General features: G+C 46.7%; 1 protein-coding gene across 1 annotated transcript in view; it reads left to right on the forward strand.

Moving 5' to 3' along the window:
* KIF9 (kinesin family member 9) overlaps positions 1 to 20299 on the forward strand; it is a 97487-nt gene that overhangs the window by 13659 nt on the left and 63529 nt on the right. The window contains exons 9-15 of the mRNA XM_006893033.1: positions 1484 to 1561; positions 10775 to 10843; positions 11711 to 11815; positions 13098 to 13153; positions 14807 to 14897; positions 15401 to 15534; positions 18424 to 18618. Coding sequence (XP_006893095.1) covers positions 1484 to 1561; positions 10775 to 10843; positions 11711 to 11815; positions 13098 to 13153; positions 14807 to 14897; positions 15401 to 15534; positions 18424 to 18618 — 728 coding nt within the window. The remainder of the gene's footprint in view (positions 1 to 1483; positions 1562 to 10774; positions 10844 to 11710; positions 11816 to 13097; positions 13154 to 14806; positions 14898 to 15400; positions 15535 to 18423; positions 18619 to 20299) is intronic.

Here is a 20299-nt window from a genome sequence, read left to right on the forward strand (position 1 = left end):
TCATCCTGTTGCATTAGCCATAAACATTGTTAAGAGTGGATGTGTCTAGAGAGTCAGGGTGAGAATTGCCAAGAGAGGCCCAGAGCTAAGATCAGACACTAAGGGGCTGATGCTGTGTGGAGGAGGAGGGGAGAACTGGGGATTAGATAAGAGGTGAAAGGAGGGTCTAAGAGTAACTTTGAAGTGGAGGGAGCAAAGATTATGGTTTCTAGGGGGCTGCTCATGTGGATGGAGAAGATCGTAAGGTCAATTCTTTGGGCTTCATAATCACCTGTGGTAAACATCTTGAAACCACTGCAAGCGTGCAGGCTGCAGTTATGATCCTGGTGTGAGCAGACAGGTATTAAGTACCCGTCAAGTGTGAAGTGATGAAGAGCAGATGGTAGAAATGGGAGAGCCCCCAGCCCAGGAAGAGAGATGAACGAAGGACCCTGTATAATATGAGAGACAAGGGGGAGGAGCCCTGTAGGGAAAGCTGGGGGATTATTCTTATAGCAGCGGTGGGAGCAAGGAGGCACTGAGCTGGGTTAAAGCTTGGGTGGTAGGGGTGGGCGGAGATGTTCCTGGCAGAGAAGGTGGTGACGCTGAAGGTAGGGCTCCCGTCAGGAACATCCCGGCCTACTGCAGAGGAGGCTCAGGAAGGAGAGGACATTGCAGGACAGCAGAGCTGGGCTGGTCAGGCCGAGGTCTAGGATGCTTTTCTGCACGTGGCTGGAGCTGTCACAGGATTGGGTATGGCAGGGGTACGCCCAGAGTTGTGACTCCAGGACAAGCTCATGAGAGTAAGAGGGCCAGACTTGGGGCTAAGGCAGTGACAGAGGGGCGTCCACGCAGCTGGGGCCTCCCAGCTGGGCTTCCTCCTTGTGCTTTCCTCAGAAGTGTCACCCATCCTAGAACAGTTTAGCAAGCTTCCCTTAGAAATAATTACTTTTCAAGTGTGGGTGTTTATAAAGTTTTAGTCATCTGAAGAATCTACTGACATAAAACGGGTCATTTCCAGGAATGCTGTAGAGCAAGCCACTCCTGCAGGGGCCTCTGTCCCAGACACGTGTATTAGGGACGAACCCAGCCTCCAGGGGGAGCGCTCCTGTCACACAGCCAGCACCCTGGGATTTGCACGGCTGCAGAGAGGAGCTGTGGCTGACGTACAGGCAGCATCTCTGGAGGAAGGGCTCAGGCATCTCCTGGTTTCATTTTATAATGAAGCATAGTTGAATCCCAAGAGGGGCCATAAGAAACTTGAGCCACCTGGCTGCTTTCTTATGAAAGATGTCCTTTAAACAGTAGGAACTTTCCTTCTCTCTTCATTGCCCCCTCCACCTCCATGATAGTCATAGCACAAGGGGCCTTCTTTCCCTTGAAGCTTGTCTCTACACATTCTAGGGCTCTGCCCAGGGCTAACTTTATAGAACTCTGAAGGGTTACAAGAGAAACGCTTAGAGTGGTGGAGAGCTGACTAAATGTCTCTCTGATCCATTTTCAGCTATCTTCCCTGAGATTCGCCAGCAGGATGAAACTCATCCCCACTGAGCCAGCTATCAATGAAAGATATGACGCTAAGGTACTAAGAGGCCCTTGGGCAGGCTCCTCGCTGTGGCGATGGTGTGTGGGTTTACAGCCTGGGTTATATGAGCCTGGCCTCCTTCCCTGTCTCTAGCCGGTACCAGGCAGGTTTGGGCCCCTCTCTCCTCTCTGGAACAGACCAGAGTCTTTCGAGTCCCTGAAGTCCTTAGCAGCCACCATGGAGGGAAGGAGATCGGTCAAGCTACCCTCCATTCTCATGTAGGGACTTCAGAGGCTCTGAGTTCCCAGCGCTCCTATATGAGCTTTCACTAGAGCTCAGTGTCCCAGAGCAAAATCAATGGGAACCACCTCTCAGACTTGCTGGTTATGTCACTAAGAATCTTTGCTGTGGGGTCCCTGCTGAATTTTAGTCGTCTCTTCTGCCACATGCCTGGAGGGGTTGGTTTTACTCAGCTGCGCTCAGAAGCAAGGAGTAATGTCCATGATTCTTTTCCCGTGCCAGGGCTGTCTTTTCCCTACACGTCATGCCACGCCTCTTGCCTTTACCAAGGAACAGGGCAAGCACCTATGACTCCCCTACTCTGGTTGGTAAGAGAAGGGAGGTGGAACACACTCACTAGTGTTGCACAAATCCCTGTTTTAGGGAGCTCTGGTGGCCTAGTGGCAAGAAGCTGCAACTGCAATGCCAGACGTTTGCAGTTCGAATCCACCAGATGCTCTGCTGGAGAAGGAAGGGCAATCTCTTCCTGTACCAGTCAGATCCAATTTGACGGTACACGCACAAAAAAATAAAAATTAAAAAAATTAAAAAAAATCCCTGTGTTAGAGACCAGGCCCTGTTCTGAGCTCCCAATGTCTGAGTTCTCTAGAGGAGGCAGAATTGTTGGGGAGAAGTGAGTTCTTGGAGGAGAAGCTTCCCCACCTCTCAGCTGTGATAGGAGCAAAAGAGGGAGGGTGGTGCATGAAAGGTGTTGGCATGGTGAAAGGAGAAGAGCCTTTGGAGAGGAGTCTTATAAAAGGGAAAGGGGGCGGTTAGTGTTTGGCAAAGATGTGGAGTGAAAATATATGTTCTGTTTCCCTAGAAAAGACAAGCAACAGAAGAGGGGGGATTGAGGTTTATGTATTTGTTTTTAATTTTTTTAAATTATGGACTATTTCAAGAATATGTAAAGGCAGAACAATGAATGAGCTCACTTAGGCCTGTCATCCAGTTTAACAGTTATCAGTTCCTGGCCAATTCTGTTCTGTCTTTCTCCACCTTGGCATTACTCTGAAGCGAATTTTAGTCATCTTCCCATTCCACCCTTAAGTATTTCTGAAGATAGGGACAATCTAATTTGGATTAATTGTACTACCCACTTCTGGGCCAGGTTTCAGCCACTTGTCTCCTATTACTTTTATTTGAGGAAAATCCAGAGTTGGTTAGTCCAAAGGACCTGAGACCAGTGACCCTGCATGTGTTCATGACCCCAAAGGATACACGATTGAGCACTTTCAGGGTCACTGAAGAAAATACAGACACTCTGAGCCACCACCTACAATTGCTATTCACTTAGCCTTCCTCTACCCCTATGACCGGTTACTCCTCTTTGGGTTACAAACCCCTTACATAGAGCTGATCCAAAGTCGTAGATTGTCTAGTATGGAGAAAATGGGACATTGAGATACAGGGCTGTAAGCCTTTCTCTGAAAGGGCCACAGGGAGTAAGAATACCACAGCCCCTCACTGCCCTAGAGCAAAAACAGATAAACAGCCCTTAGCCCAGCCCCATGGTGTCTCTAGAGCCATGCCAAAAGCAAGAGGTTCATTTATTTGTTGTTTACTCACAAACTCAGTTGTGGTACTGAGAATGGGGTTTATTAGGAAAGTAAGTTATGCAGTGGGGGACACAAAGAATATCACCCAATACAAATCCAGGTTTTAGTCTAAGTTCCAAGGCACAATTCCTCAGTTAGTCCAGGTTCTGGTTTCAGTTCAGCAGTCAAGTGCAAATCATTCAAGTTTTGCCTCAGAGCAGTTATAAGTCAGCTTTTCCTTCAAGCATCTGGCAAGAACAGCAAAAGCCTTTAACTGTGGCCTTTATCTCAGGGGCTCCTCTGCTTACACCTTGCTACAGTTTCTCCACAGCAATGCTACAGTCTCTCCACCGCCAGGGTCTCACTTACCTCAAGTCTTGATGCCTCATGTGGGAAACACTCTTTCTCTTATCTTTCTTTATGGCTGTTGATGATTTGTTAGACCATGCTGATTTGCAAGACCATGTGTCTGCAGTTAAGATAGCTCGAGACCAGAGGAGGTTAACTGTAATGACTAAAAAACCCAACTTTTAGGCTAATATCGTATAGGTATTCACCAAACACCATCTGAATGAATACACTACACTTGTTGATTAGCTGAATTGGAGTAAAACAGATCCACTTTCCCAGAAGACCAAGACTGCAGCTGAAGCAGACACAGACATTATCCTTTCCCTCCTGTTGACCCCAGGGCCAGTTCCCCTATTTGCTCCCAGTCATAGTGTCTCTTCCAAGCAAGCAGAGCTGACCAATCACAAAACATTTTTCTTTAGAAACATGAGCTCTTGATAAAAGCGTAGTATATTACTTTGGTTGGTGTCTTTTTTAGAGTATACCTAAAATTCTCTATTTCCAGCACTCTCCTCAATATTGGCACCTGTTTTCTAAAGGTTTACGTAGTTGTGCAGAATTTTCTTGCACCCTGGGGCTGGCTGTATGGTTGGAGGCCTGGGTTCTCAGACCACACCTGCTCCTTCTAAGCCTGAAGTCTCTGAGGCAAGTTGCTGAAACCCTAAGCCACAAGCTCTTCCTCTGTGCACAAGGAGGTTGAACTGAAGCTCTTCATTGACTCTGTTGATCTGTCAGTGGTTCTGGAAGGCAGCTGAAGGGGCTGGGAGCCATGAGTATAAACAGGGGCCAGAGAATCGATGCATTCCACTCTGCCGAGAGAAAGTTCACCTGCAGGCTGCAGTGGGATCACAACTTAGCCTGGTGTGAGCCCTAAGTAGACCTGCTGAAATATCCTCAGGACGTTTATGATGAAATTGTAACCATCAGGATGCTTACCTGCATCGGTGTTACTTGCAATCAGAATGCCCCTGGTTTTTAGGGAGGAGTCAGCCTGGCGGTGCTGCCAAGCCCTGTTCCTTAGGGTCTGCAGATCCAGTCCTGCGTTTCCAGGCAGCTATTCTCCATTCAGTAGAAAAGGAAGTTGGGGGCCACTCAGCCAGGCATTAGCAGTGGTTCTCATGCTTCCAGGCTATGATGTGGAAGCTCATACGAGGAGAAGGGACGGTTCATGAACCATGATGGCAGATGTGGTCCATCTATCTATATATCACCTTCTCATTGGTCCAGAGATCTGAGCATGCCCCAGTGTTGTATTGGGCAGAGTCATCCAGCCAGAGGCCCTCAGAGCCATTTCCTCTCACTGCGGCATAACGCGTTGTTTAGAACAGAATGGAAGAGGTGAGAATAGGGATGAGAAAGAGGACAGGCCACCAAGCTTCTGCCTTGACTCTACGGGAGGTTCCCTTAAAGGAGACTTTCTTGGGGCTGCCCAGAGGGGTGGAGCCAAGATTTGAACCCTGTTCATGTTCCTCGAGACTTACTCTCCACGCCCTGAGACCGAGATGCCACAGTCTGTCGTCAGGAACCCGAGATTGCTGTGCAGGGATGCAATGGCAGGTGTGCTTCATTGTCCAGGTGACCTAGCTGCATAGAACTAGTGTACAGCTGGTCTTTGGTCTGGGAGCTGGCCATAGAGGTTGCGGGCTGGTTGTGGCTTTGGCTAGCTGTCATGGGCTCCCTCCAGTGGCTGGTTTTTGACAACTGAAAGAAGCTTCATGTGCAGCCCGGCTTCTCAGCCTAAATATCCTTGTGCCTCTTTTATGAAACACCAAGGTTACCACTGTCAACTATAAAATCACTTAGCAGTTCTGCTTCTAGAAATGCATCATTTATCCACTCACAAAAAATTTATGGGCACTTACTGTATGCTACGCTATCCCTTCTCTATGCCTCTTTAACCTGTATGCTGAGCAAATTATTCGAGAAGCTGAACTCTATAAAGAATGTGGCATCAGGATTGGAGGAAGATTCATCAGTAACCTACATTCGTTATGCAGATTGCCCAACCTTGTATGCTAAAAGTGAGAAGGACTTGAAGCACTTGCTGCAGAAGATCAAAGAGTACAGCTTTCAATGTGGAATGTGTCCCAACATTGAAAAAAAAATTCTTATCACTGGATCAATAGACAACATCATTATAGATGGAGAAAGGATTTAAAGTGTAAATGGCTTCTTCCTACTTCAATCCACAATTAATGTAATTGATGCTTGCAGTCAGGAGATCAGTAGATGTATTGCACTGAGAAAATTGTAGTCAAGGACTTCTTGAAATTATCGGGGAGTAATGATGTTAGTTTGAGGACTAAGGTGTGCCTGATTCAGACCATGGCCTTTTCATTCACTTTGTATGCATCTGAGAGCTGGGCAATGAATAAGGATGACAGAAGGAGAATTGACACCTTTGGAACTGTGGTGTTGGAGAAGAGTACTGACTATCTCATGGACTGCCAGAGAGACAAACAGATATGTCTTGGAGAAGGTGCAGCCAGAGTGTTCTTCAGAGGCAGAGATGATAAAGCCTATTCTCATGTTCTTTGGACATAATACTAGGAGAAGTTACCTTAGAGAAGGACTTCCTGCCAAATAATAGGAAGACGCTCCACCAGGTGGACTGACACAGTGACTGCAACAGGAGGCCCGAGTGTGTCAGATATTGTGAGGATGACACAGAATAAGGTTCATATCTATTGTCCATAGCGTAACTGTGAGCTGTACTCAACTCGGTGGTACCTAAGACATCAACACTGTGTGTCAGACACTTTTTTGAAGCACTGGAATATATGAGTGTTTGAATGGATATAGTGTTTGAAGAAATACATAAATCTCCCTTGGAGAAACTTACACTCTGATAGAAGTGGATGAGACAGATAATAAAACGTAGTGAGTAGGTATCTTCTAGAGCTTCACGGTCTGATACAGTAAATGAGTGTTACATAGGACTCTTGAAATTAATTAAAATTTCCTTCCAGTTGTTCACATCAATACTTTAAATATTGCAGATATTTTGTTATCTGTTTAGTTTCACACACACACACACACACACACACACACACACGCCTCCTTGGGCGAATAAGACACATTTCCAGTGCTCAGTCGCTACAGGAGGCTCTGTGGATGTCTTCTGGTGTCAGGTGCTTTCAAGTCCCTGGGACACACAGTGACCACAGAATGCCACACTGCGTGGCCCTGCACCAGCCTCACAGCCTTTGCTGTGTTTGAGCCCATTGTTGCAGATGCTGTGTCAATCCATTGAGGGTCTTCCTTTTTCTCTGATCCCTTGCTTTTCCAGAGACTCGTCCTCCTAGTAATATATACAAAGTAAATGGGATAGACTCACCCTGTTCTTGCTTCTGAGAACTTGCTTCTGACTCAGCTTTTTCCGAGGTAGATTTGTGCCATCTTCAGGCAGTCCATAGTTTGCCAGCCTCATAATTCAGAAGCTTCAGTTCTCATTTGGTCTTTATCCCACAGGCATATGAAACAGTTGAAAATATCATGGCTTGGGTCAAACGCACCTGAGTTCTCCAAGTGACACCCTTGCCATTTAGCACTTTAACGACACAATGCAACACATTTGATTTCTTGACTGCCACTTCCATGTGCATTGATGGTGGATCCAAGTAAAAGAAAATCTTTGGCCACCTCTATCTTTTTTCCATTTTGATGTTCTTGTTTTAAGGACTTTTAGCTTTCTGCAGAAGAGTAATGCTTACTAATGTCTTCACTGTTTAGTTTTCATCAGTAGCTGCTTCAAGTCCTCCTCACCTTCAGCAAGCACAGTTGGGTCATTTGCATATCACAAGTTGTTACCGAGTCTTCCTCCAGTCCTGATGCTTTGTTCTTCTCTGTGAGGTCTAGCTTTCAGAATAAGTATGATGATCACATACAACCCTACATCTTTCCTGATTTTAAATGTTGAAGTATCCCCTGCTTCTGTTCTAATGACAACTTCTTCATTTATGTACAGGGTATGTATAAGTAAGTTGTTTTGGACTTCCTGTTCCTTGAAATATTATCCATAATTTGTTGTGCTCCAGCAGTCAAAATGCCTTTTGTGTAAACACAAACATCCTTCCAGTATTCTCTACTCTTAGTCAGTATCCACATGATAGCAGCAATAATATCCCTTATCCTGTAGCCTCTTCTGAATCTGGTGTGAATTTCTGGTAATTCCATGCTGATGTACTACTGCTGCGATTGTTTTTAAATTATGATCTTCAGCAAAATTTTCCTGTGTGTGATGTTGTAGTGTACCGTAGAGTCAGAACTGACCCATAGTTCACCCTCCAGTGGGTTTTCAGAGGCAGTTAATCACACCGGGAAGAGATTGCCTAGCCTTCTCCCATGGAGTAGCTGGTGGATTTGAACTGCGTGCCTTCAGGACTGCAGCGCAGATTCTTACCACCTAAGTAATAATGATTCTTACCACAGAGCTAATAATGATTCAATTGTTTCTATATTCTGTTATATCATCTGTTGTAGTAATGATTCAATAATGGTTCAATCATTTCTCAATTGTGTTGTGTCATTTTTCTTTGGAACAGGCGTGTATAGACATCTTTTCCAGTTGATTGGCCAGGTAATTCTCTTCCGGTTTTGTTGGCATAGAGAAGGGAGCTTTGCTAAAATGTCTTGACTGGTATTCTGTTAATTCATGAAATCTTAGTCTTCGGATGTCTTCAGTGTAATTTGGACTTCCAAGTACCATTGGTTCTTAATCATATGCTCTCTCTTGAAATGATTGAACCTCATTTAGTTCTTTTTAGTACAGTGACTGTGTATTCTTTCCATCTTCTTTTGATGCTTATTGTGTAATTCAATAGAATCTTTCCATATTGCAACTCAAGGGTTGATTTTATTTTTTTTTCCTTCACGGTAAGAAATCCTACGTATATTCTTCCCTTTCAGTTTTTTAACTCAAGATCTTTTCATGTTTCACTATAATATATGACTGTCTTCTTAAACCACCCTTTGAGATCATTTGTTCAGATTTTCACTTCCTCATTTCTTCCTTATATTTTAGCTACTCTGTATTCAAGAGCAAATTTTAGAGTCTCCTCTGATATCCATTTTTGCCTTTTCTTTCCCTCCCATCTTTTTAATAACTTTTTGCTTTCTTAGAATGAGATGTTCTTGATGTTCTCCCTCAACTTGTCTGCAAGATTCAGTGTGTTGGAGTGACTCTTGAGATGGTCTTTAAATTCAGACAAGAGTTCTGCAGCTATTTTTAAATGAGACTCGATGGCACACAGTGACGGTGACAGCAACATTGTCTGCCATAAGGATAGATGGTCTTATATAGTATAGAATGCAAACTGTTAATCAAAAGGTCTAGAGTTTGAATCCAGTAGCTGCCCCATTGGAGCTGTGGCAGCTTAGTGGCAAGGAGTTGCACTGCCAACCCAAAGGCATGCAGTTGAAATCCACCAGCTGCTTTACCAGAGAAAGACAGATAGTCTCCTCCTGGGCCGTTAACCATCATCTCTGAAAACTCCCTGCAGGGTCAGCTATGCGTTGGTTCCTACGGGATACTACACAACTACAACAGATGCCCCATAGGATGTAGATGAGCAGTCTCTTCCTGGAACAATTTACAGTCCGAGGAAGGGTCACAATGAGTCACGCTTGGTTCAATGGCTGTGGCTCGGGGTGTTTTCTTGAGTGACTGCCCAAGGGGTCCTGCTGGTATAATGCATTACTTACTGGGCTGTGAACCAAAAGGTTGGGGGTTTGAATCCACTAAGCATTCCACAGGAGAAAGATAGGCAGTCTCCTCTCGTAATGATTTACAATCTCAGAAACTCAATTGAGAATCACTGTGAGTTGGAATCAGCTTATTGGCAGTGAGTGAGTGGCTGCCGTGCTGGGTAGTACTGATGCAGAACACTTCCATCAGCACGGAAAATAGAGCAAGATGGTAAAAAGAGCCGTGCAGGAGTGAGATGACGGCTGCAATATAAAGCAGGGTAGTTGGGTGCACTTAATTGAAAAGTTAGCTTTGAATGAAAATGTGAAGGAGGCAAAGGAGTGAGCCATGGAAGTAATTGGGAGAAGAGTTATTTCAGGACAGACAGTACAGAGGCCGAAGTCAGTGGCCAGGTTTGAGGAAGAGTAAGTAGGCAGATCAACTAGACTGGAAGACAGTGGCCGTAAAGCGGAAACAGGAGGGGATCACACAGAGCCTCGAGACCACTCTACTACAGAGAGTCTCATTTCAACACGTAGCTGCAAAATTTACAAGTGCGCCTGGAGAACATTATGCTGAGTGAAATATCTCAGTTGCAAAAGGATAAATATTGCATGGTGCCACTGTTGTAAAATGGGACTGATATCAGGGTTGCGGTAAGACTGAGAAAAACTGGATAAATTGTGTATACTGCACTGAAACAGATGAGGGACTGAATAATTTAGAAGCGATGTATGATAGGGTATTATGGCTATCACAAGAGTCCACAATTAAGGTTGCACAGTGGAATGTACTTGAGGTGGCGGGAGGGGTGTGGGGGGATTGTGTCCCAGGGAGGGAGTGTTTCTTTTACTTCTGAAAGAGAGGAGCGAACTTGGGCAGGGGAGAGGGCTGGGCGGGGAGAGAAGTGCAGCAATGAATGAATGGAAATCCAAAATCTCTGTAAATGCTCATTAAAATTATTTTTTAAAAGATAAAGCTTAAGAAGAAAAAAATTACAAGTGCGGAATGACTTCAGAAGTTATGTTGTTTTTATGAAATGAATGTGAAGGACAGGGGTGGGGGAAGAGACCTGGAGGTGGGGCTGTGAGCCAGTGTCCTGATAGACTGGCAACAGCTCGCAGCCTCTAGGAATTAGGGTTCAGGCTGGTTCTGCTAGTGCTTGTGCTGTTTCTTAATTTCCTTAACTATCAAAGGAAGAGAACAGGGAACTGCTTGATGTCTTCTACCCTAGACACACCCCAGTTGGGAAAGGGTCATGGGGATTGGAAAGCATCACATGCTCAGGTCAGACTGGGGGAGGCCAGCACATTTGGGCGCAGGGTGAGGCACTGTCCAGTTGATGTGGGGGAGGCCGACTGTTTAACTTGATGGTCTTCCCTGTCCTCCATGCCCCCTGCTGTGTTTCCCTGACAGCGGATGGTGAAGAACCTGGAGAAGGAGCTAGCACTTCTCAAGCAGGAGCTGGCCATCCATGACAGCCTGGTAAGGGTTTGGGGGTAGGGGCGCGTGGAGCAGGGGAAGTGGTGATACCAAGGCAGGGTGAGCCTAGGAGGATGGGGGTCAGAGGCACTAAATGGACAGGAAGACAAGGCGGAGAGCAGCAAGGAGGTGAGAGTAGGGATGCAGGATGGACATAGGGAGGGGTGAGCAGGGAGACTGGGTAGATGGGAGGGCTGGTTAACTAGGGGGCATCAAGTAGCCAGGGAGACTGGGGAAACAGGCCTGCAGACAGAAGGGTCAAGTGGAAAGGCAGGTTGAGTGGCCAAGAATACTGGGGAAACTGAGACCTGGAATGCTAAGAAGAGACCAAGAAGAAAATCAAGACCAAGGAAGCCAGGTCTCAGGGATACTGGAAAGCACAGGGTGTGGGCAGGAGCAGTGGCCTAGTGGGTGTGAATACTGAGGGCCAAGGGCACAATGGGTTAGGGGAGCTAGGGCAGGCTAGAAATGGGAGAGGCTAGCCATGAAGACGAGTGTAGGACAGAAGCTTGACGGTGGCCTGCCTGGGCTGGTCATGAGGTGACTTCTGGGCCAGGGCAGTGTCCATTCCCATGGCCATCATCCTGCGGAGTCTGCTGATACTCAGCCAGCAGACCCCTCTTGTCCAAAGCAGCAGGCTCCAGTCCTGGCGGCCTATCCATCCTCCCTCACCTCACGGCCGCTCTTTGAGCACCTGGCTTGCATGTCAGGCCCTCTCCACCAGGACCTGATGGTGAAGAGACTGGAAGTTGTTACAGTGACCTGGGCCTGTGGCCAGCCTCTCTTCCTTAGCTCCTGGAATCGCCCCTGCAGCCCCTATTTTGACTCACTCTTCAGAGCTTACTCACTGGTTTTGCATCTTTCTTGAAGGCCAGCCGCACCCTTGTGACCTACGACCCCCTGGATGAAATCCAGATTGCCGAGATCAACTCCCAGGTTCGAAGATACTTGGAGGGGACGCTGGATGAGATTGATGTAAGGATCCCCTTCACAGGACTGCCAGAACCAGCCGGCCTGGTCCTTCCCACCCAGGGCACACCCTGGGGACCCCTCACTGAGTGGGCGAGATGGGGTGGGATGGCAGAGATGGACACCTGGTGGCAGGTCCTGCAGCCACCGTGGCCTCAGCGTCTGTGTTTCGAGTTACACACCGATGTGGGTGCTGCTCTGAGGGAACAGAAGCCTCATACCAGGCATACAAAGGTCATAAGTCTGGCCCCAGGAGCCAGGCTTCTGGAATGAAATCCTCACTAAGTTGCCTGGCAAGTGAACTCAGCAAATCTCTCAACCTCACGAACCACAGTTACCTCCCCTGTCCAGTGAGGCGGGAAGCGGAGTTGGGAGTAACTGGGCTACAGCACCTCAGAGTGAGGCCAGAGAGAATTCACGCCTGTTGTCTGCAGGGCACATTCTCCAGTGAGTCAGAGGGAGAGACCACAACCACACAAGCTGGGGTCTTCACGGGAAGATATGAGTCCTGTGTTCACAGTGCAGCTAGCAGAGCCACATGGGCAGATTCCATGGCCTGTTAGCACAGGAGCTGCCGTGCACAGCTGAGGGGCAGACTCTTCTGGCCTTCCACTTGGGATAGCCCCAGACTGACCTTCGACAAGGGTAAACTGTAAGGAGTTTAGGGCCTGCAGGGAAGCTGAAGCTGACAGTAACCTTGCCCCAACCTCAGGCATATCTGTATCTGTGAAGGAACACAGCTTTTGACAAAGCTTTGCCAGAGAGTTCTGAAGAGGCCAGGTGGAATCTTACAGAAGCAGGTCATTTGCACCATCAAGTCAGAACTGACCCATAGCAGACCCCTGGCTCACGGGAGGAGATTGCCCATCTTTCTCCTGCAGAGCAACTGGAAGATTCAAACCACATGCCTTCAGGTTTGGCAGTGCAACTAGGCCACCAGAGCTTCCTATGGAAGCAGGAGAGAATGGAAACACATTTTTCTTCCCTTTAGGAGATCTTTTTAAGAATTATTGAGCCATTTTCGTTTTATAGAGAGCTTGAAAAGGTGTTTTTTTATAGCCAGAGAAAATACTTAAGTCTCAGAACTCTAAAATCAGGTGTTACTCTACCCTGGAGGAATCCTTGACTGCCGCTTTGCTGAGAGGTGGTCTGCACACATGCCATTCTCAAGACACACGGCCCTGGCTCAGCCAAAGGACCTTGGCTTCTCATCTAACCTAGACACATCGGTTTCCGGGTACCCCACTGTTTAACCTCTGCCTTGTTATTTTCTCCCCTGTCCTCCCAGATAATCAACCTTAGACAGATCCGAGAGGTGTTCAACCAGTTCCGAGTGGTACTAAGGTGAGGGGCCAGCCCTTCCCCTCAACACTCCGGCTTCAGCCTGCTTGCTTCTTTCTCCTGGCTTCCCAGGGAGCTGCCTCAGAGCACACAGCCTCCTGCCCTCTCTCATATGTAAGAAGCCAGGCTCGAGGCCTTAGGATGTGGCTTGATTGGTCCCTGGTGTCCCTGCCACCCTGACGCTGGGATCCTCCCACCCTTCACTTTCCCTGGGGAAAGTGGGGAGGACAGCTCTCCACTGGAGGACTGCTGGGAGACGGGGAGGTCCCTGGGGCCCCTGGAGGAAAGTTACTGAGTTCATTAGTTGGATCTGAGGTCTTTATGGGCAGCAAGGACATAGACTGAACAGGACATTGTAAAAGCACCTTCCCTGCTCCCCAGGATGCACTGGTGTTTTGTTTGACTGGAGACACACCAGTAGCCTGAGCAGCCCATGCTGGGTGGTGCCACAGGATCGGTCACATGATCCCAATGGGGTCTATCAGAGATAGAAACCAGACAAGAGAGTGTGCCTTTCAGGACACTTAAACAGGCACACATTCCTCATTTTTTGTTTGTTTATTAATTTTAATGAAAGTTTACAGAGACTTTGGATTGCCATTCATTTATTGTTGCACTTTTCTCTCTGCCCAACCTCCCCCCTAGTTCTCTCTTCTCTTTGAGAAGTAAAAGAAAAATTCTTTCATTGTTATACAGTCCCTCCCACCAAGAATTCGTTCTGGACTCCTGTCATGACAATAATACCTAATCATAAATCTCTTTTTAAACCATTCTCTTCCGTCATCTGTTTCAATGCAGTATACATTATTTATCCCATCTTTCTCAGGCTCCCCCCAACCCCCATGTCAGTCCTGTTTTACAGCAGTGGCACTATGCACCATTTGTCCTTTTGTGACTGAGATACTTCACTCAGCATAATGTCCTCCAGGGTCACCCATTTTGAATACTATTTAATGAGTTCCTTGTTTTTCAATGCAGCGTAGTATTCCATCGTGTAACTATACCACAGCTTCTCTATCCATTTGTTTGTTGATGGACACTTAGGTTGTTTCCAACTGTTTGCTATTGTGAACAAAGCCGCGATAAACATTCTTCATTTTTTTATGATTCAGAGATCATGATTTTGAGCTTTTTTAAAACCAGATTGGTAGCTTGTAGCAACCCTGCTTCAAGCAAATCTGTTGGTGCCATTTTTCCAATAGCATATGCTCACTTTGTGCCTCTGCATCACATTTTGCTAATTCTCATAATATTTCGAATGTTTCATCTGCTGTTGCACACTTGGTAGACTGTAAAAGAATGCAAATGTGTTCTTTTTCTTAATGTACTGGGAGATGGAGAAATTCAGGTGACTCGTTTTATCCTGTTAGCCACTTGATTGCATTGGCCTGGAAGCAAATCTGCAGTTTTCCAGGGGTCTGCTGGTGGTCTGGCCACCTGGCACATGCGGGTGGCTCAGCAGGTGTGTGGGTTCAGCGATGGATGTGTGTGTTGAAGATGCAGGTGGAGATGATCGCGTCTTAACTACTCCATCTGGTGGATCGCTCTGTCAGGAGGGGCAGCATCCAAACAGTCTCTATCCCTGGCACTTGGTTCTTGCTCCAGCGGGTTCTTGATGACCCAGGTGCAAAGTGTTCTGTCGCTTTCTCCCTCAAGCCAACAGGAACAGGATGTGGAGGCCACTTTGCGCAGGAAGTACACGCTCATAGACAAGAATGACTTTGCAGCCATTTCTGCTGTCCAGAAGGCAAGTATGGTTTCTCTCTTGCCTCTTCTCAGAACTTTTCTCTGTCCACATCATTCTGGAGGCAGCATGTGGCCTGCATCAAAGCAGATCTAGGATTGCAAATAGATAAGAATAACCTCAGGATAAGCATTGCTCTTGTAAGAGTAAACCGTATACAGATTTAAAATTATTTTAAGAAATTAGAAGCATGGTTGATAATAACTAAAACCAGTACCTGGAGTCGGGTGAGAAATAGGCCTTTAAGATCTGGGGGGCATAGGTTGAGGCACCAGGCTTGTGAAAGGGACTGCAATAGGAAGTGGACATTGGACAGGGTGGTCAGGGACAGCTCTGTTGGGAAAGCCTGAAGTCAACAACAGTAGCCAGGCCTCAGTTCATGGGGGAAACCCTGCTCCTCTCAAACCTTTAAGCCACGTACACTGGGGTGAGAATTGGTAGACTCTCCCCCACCCAAAGGACCTAAACACCCTAACCCATGCTCCTGGGCTGGCTTCTCCATCCAGGCGGGGCTGACAGATGCTGAAGGCCACCTTGTAGGTGAATCTGATGGACAGAGCTTTGGGCTGGGCGTTGCCCCTTTTTCTACCAAACCTGGAAAGAAATCGAAGGCCAGGAAGACGTTCAAAGACGTGGCCACGTGAGTGACTTTCTTGCTCTGCTTGCTTACCACCTGGTCCTCCTGGACAGAGGAAGGAGTGGCGTGAATGAACTGTCCTTCACGTCCCAGCCACTGGGTGGTCAGGGTGGGCATCACTGCTTCCAGTTCTCACAAGGTCTGTGAGGCCCACTGGGGCTGGTTCTGAACCAGCCATCGCTGGTGTCACCTCCATCTTCACTGCAGCCCCACAAGGTAGGAATTATGATCCCATTAGACTGATGAGACAAGTGAGGCTCAGAGAGAATAGGGGCTCCCTTCCCAGATCTGAGCACTGATGGTAGAAGAGATGCAGTGGGGAAGCTGGGGAAGCACGTCAGGGTTCCATCCTCTACTGAACTGTGGGGTTCCCCTTCGCCTACCCTTCCTTGTGATATTTCCATTTGCCAGGTGACTGGCCATCACATCATCTAAAACTGCCAGTTTTTCTTTCACATGATATTCATTTTGACTTTGTGTCAAGGAGAATGTCAAGAGTCACATAACAAGCCCACTTCCTAGGTGTCCTGTGGAACAGTTGGTCGGGACAGGGGGCTGTCCCTGAGGGTTCAGGCGAGGCATGAAAGTCTGTCTCTGTTTCCTGGTCTCTAAAATGGCAACAACAACAACAACATTAAAGCCATTGGGGGGTTGAATGAACAGATGCAGTCCCTGGACACAGATTTTGGATGGAAAGACATTGTTATTGCTATTTTGAGTTATACAGATGGTTGTATGAGATGGCCCAAAGCCTCTTGCAGAAAATTGTCACATGCAGGACAAGAATTGGGTAGCAGGGGTCTTTGGATCCCTCTTACCACCTCCTAGGGAGTGCTGGTGGCTCAGTGGTAAGGAAATGCCCTGCCAACCCAAAAGCACAGAGTTTGAATCCACCAACAGCCCTGCAGGAGAAAGATGGACCATCAGTTCCCATGCAATTTGCTGCCTCTGAAAACCTGCTGGAGGGAAGGTTTCAATTTGACTCTACACAACAGCCACCTTTTCCTTTGTCACTAAGGGCCATGACCCCCCAGCCCTCTCCTCTTGCTGGTTAATTGGTCCAATAACCACAGTTTAAGGCTTCTTGTAGAGAGAGAAAAGAGGAGGAAGCCGCAAACAGAGCTGAACGTTTACCTGTCAGCTCAGTCCTGCGCATGTGGGTCTTTCCGGGAGGGAAGACACCCTGAGACGGGGGCAGCTGCTTTCCTGGGGGCCGGTGTGGGTGCTTAGGTGGAGGAAGCAGGGCCTCGCCTGGTCAGAATAGCAAGGCAAGACTGATCCTGCTTTACTCTTCACCCACACCCACCCCCGCCCCGGAAGGGGGCCCTGCCACCATCCTCTGGGGATCTGATGACCAAGACCAGCAGCCATGGGGGCTTAAGCCTGTCGTCCACCCCAGGTCTCCGGCTTCCAAGCCCTAGAGAGTGTGCCTATTCTTCTAAACATCTCCCACGGAGGCTGCTGACAGAGGGCTCCTCATTCTGTTAAGAGGGAGAAAAACACTCCCCACTGCTGAAAGCCTCTTCATGCCCAAGGGTCCTATCTTCACTTTGACCTAGGTATGGCCCACAGCAGGAGCAGGAGTGAGTGTCCTGAGGTAATCTTTAAACTTGAAACCAAAAAATATTTCATGGACCTTTTCAGGACTGACAGTAGTTTAATGAACAAAAATAAGTTGAACTTTAGCACAGAATTACCACAGTGTGAAAAGGTACTAAACCTCCCTCCCTCTGCGCCTTTTTCCAGCTACCTAGGTCTCTTCCTTGGTGAATCAATATCTAGGACTCTGTCTTAAAGAAATAGGGAGATAGACAAAGATTTATGAAAAAAACAATGTCAAGACTGTCTACCTTAAAAGATCTCTGCCTGGAATGTTGTTTTGTGTACCATGGATTCTAAACTGACCCATAGTTGATTCTCCCATTTGTTTTTAGAGGCAATAAATGGTACAAGAGGAAATGGCCCATCTTTCTCCCATAGAGCAGCTGGAGGATTTGAACTGAGGATCTTTGCAATGGCAGTGCTATTCCTTGCCATTAAGACACCAAGGCTCCCTCTACCTGGAATGAGATCCTTCCTGTCGAAACCTTTACTCAGGCCTGTCCAGATGGCTTTCACTGCTGAGACACATGAAACCTTGATGAAACTAGTTAATAGGTGAAAATCCTTTCTCACCAACCATTCCCAGACCTTCCTGCCCATTTGCAACAAGTCTGCTTTGTGTTGTTGCAAGGTGCCATCAAGTAGATTATAAATCGTAATGATCTGTGGACAGACCAGAACTTTGCCCATTCTCACATCCTGTCTTGTACCATCCTCACATTCAGCCTTGGTTTGTGTAGTGTCTCCTTATGGTCCTTGAAAGAGTCTCACCTCCCAGGCCTCCAACTGCAGAGCAGACTTCTCTGTTTGCACCAAGTGCTTGCTGCTTTCCTGCTCCATGAGAAACGTGGAGCAGAACAGTAATGCGCTACTTGTTTTTGCTTCAGTTAAAAAGGGGGGGGGGAGTGTCTATTTTGAAGGTTGTGCTCTTTTAAGATCTATCTAGATAGGACCAAACTGACTACAGCAACTTGAAAGATTAGATAGGAACCTTACCACTTCGGGGCAGTGAGTTTCTGGTAAGGAGAGAGAAACAGTTCAGGAAAAGAGGGTAGAGAATGGGTTACATAGCGTGATCTGTGCCACTGAATTGTACATGTAAAAATTGTTGAGTTGGTGTCTGTGTGTAGTCACAACCACCACAACAAAATCAAACATGTAATTATAACAACAACCTGAGAAGGTGGCGTGGGGATCTTGCTGTAGCGGGGATGATCACTCCTTCATGGCATCCCAGAGACCTCTCTGCCCACGACTGGACCTTAGACTTCTCTGGACTTTTTCTTCCAGTGCTTCAACAAAAAAGGAAGATGCCAGCAGCCCTGGAAGTACCAAGGATATGGAGACAAATACTCTCTCCAGGACTCAGCTGCTCACATCTCCCAAGGATGGAGAGGTCAAAGACGTGCTTGTGCAAGAACGGGAGATCTCCAGCAACGAGCCCCTCCCCTCAGACTCCCCAAGGGAGGATTTACATCCAACAAGGTGATCATCTAACATTGGAGCCTACGCTGGATCAAACAAACCCAAAGTGTGGTCCTTAACATGTAAAGTGTGTCCGTAGGGAAATAAGACATAAAATAAGTGTAAGGGGCAGAAGTGATTTGAACCCACAGGAGAAAGATGTGGCAATCTGCTTCTATAAAGATTACAAAACCCTTGGAAATGCTGTGGAGCAGTTATAGTTGGTTTTGGAGTTCTGGTTGGTGCAAAAAAGACAAAAGGTTGCTAGTTTGGGTCCACCCAGAGGTACTTCAGAAGGACAGTCTGACAATCTGCTTCTGAAAAATCAGCCTTTGAAACCTTAAGGAGCTCAGTTCTGTGACACATATGGATCTCCAGGAGTTGGAATTGATGGCAAATGGTTGGCTACTTGTTTTATCATAGATAGGCCTATCCCTAAATCCATCCACCTTATTTTTTTGATCCATCCATCTTAATTTTTTCTTTTTATTTAATTTAAATTTATTATTAATTTCAGTAAAAATTTACATAGACTTTGGATTTCCATTCATTCATTGTTGTACTTTTCTCCCCTCCCAACTACCCTCTTGGAAAAGTAAAAGAAAAATTCTTTCATTGTTTTATAAACCCTCCCCCAGGTCCACTCCACCATGTAAGCCTTCGCTCTACACTCCTGTCATGACAATAATATCTAATCACATATTCCTTTTAAACAGTTTCTTCCTCATCTGCTTCAGTGCAGAATACATTACTGAACCTATCTTTCAGCCCTATTTTACAACAGTGGCACCATGCAGTATTTGTCCTTTTGTGACTGAGATACTTCACTCAGCATAATGTCACCCAGGGTCACCCATTTTGAATAATATTGCATGAGTTCCTTGCTTTTCAATGCAACATAGTATTATACTGTGTGTAGACAAACTTGAGAGTGGAGTGTGTTGGGTAAGGATGCAGAGAAAGAGGAAAGGGTTCTAGCCAGAGGAACAGAAAGGAACCCAATCAGAGGACGTGTCCCCCCTAATCTGGGGGCTGATTGGAGGCTGGGTGTGGTACAGTCTTCAGGCTCTTGAAAGAATACTCTGAAAGTTTAAATATTCAAATACAAGTGGTTGTGGTCATGGCCTGAGGCAGAGCTGGACCTATTGGGGTCAGGGGGAGAGAGGAGCATTGCCAGCTAGCTAATGAGTTGTGATGGTGAGGTAGGTGGACACAGAGTACAAGGAGAAAGACTGAACCTTTTTTAGGATTGTGGATACTGTTAACACTGTGACAATGGCCTAGGCCACACCATTTCGAAAGCTGTTTAGGATGACCACACTTCACTCTTGACTGTTCTGTGTGGATCATAATAAGTTATGGCTAATATTTGGAAGAATAGGAATCTCAGAATAGCTAATGTACTCATGCAAAAGCTATATGTAGACTAAGAACCATTTGTCTAAACAGAACAAAGGAGCACTGACTAGTTTAAAATCAGGCAAAGTGTGTGTCAGGGTTGTATCTTTTCTCCACATCTATTCAGTCTATACGTTGTTGTTGTTGTTATGTGCTGTCGAGTTGCCTGTGACTCGTAGTGACCCTATGCAAAACAGCCCTAAACTCTGCTCTGTTCTGTGCCAATATCACTGTCTCCTACACACCTACCCCTCTTAACCCAGTCACTGAATCAATCTACCTCATTGAGGGTCTTCCTCTCCTG

Source organism: Elephantulus edwardii, unplaced genomic scaffold, assembly GCF_000299155.1.
Source record: "Elephantulus edwardii isolate Elephantulus edwardi_28Jun2011 unplaced genomic scaffold, EleEdw1.0 scaffold00121, whole genome shotgun sequence".
Classification (NCBI taxonomy): Eukaryota; Metazoa; Chordata; class Mammalia; order Macroscelidea; family Macroscelididae; genus Elephantulus; species Elephantulus edwardii.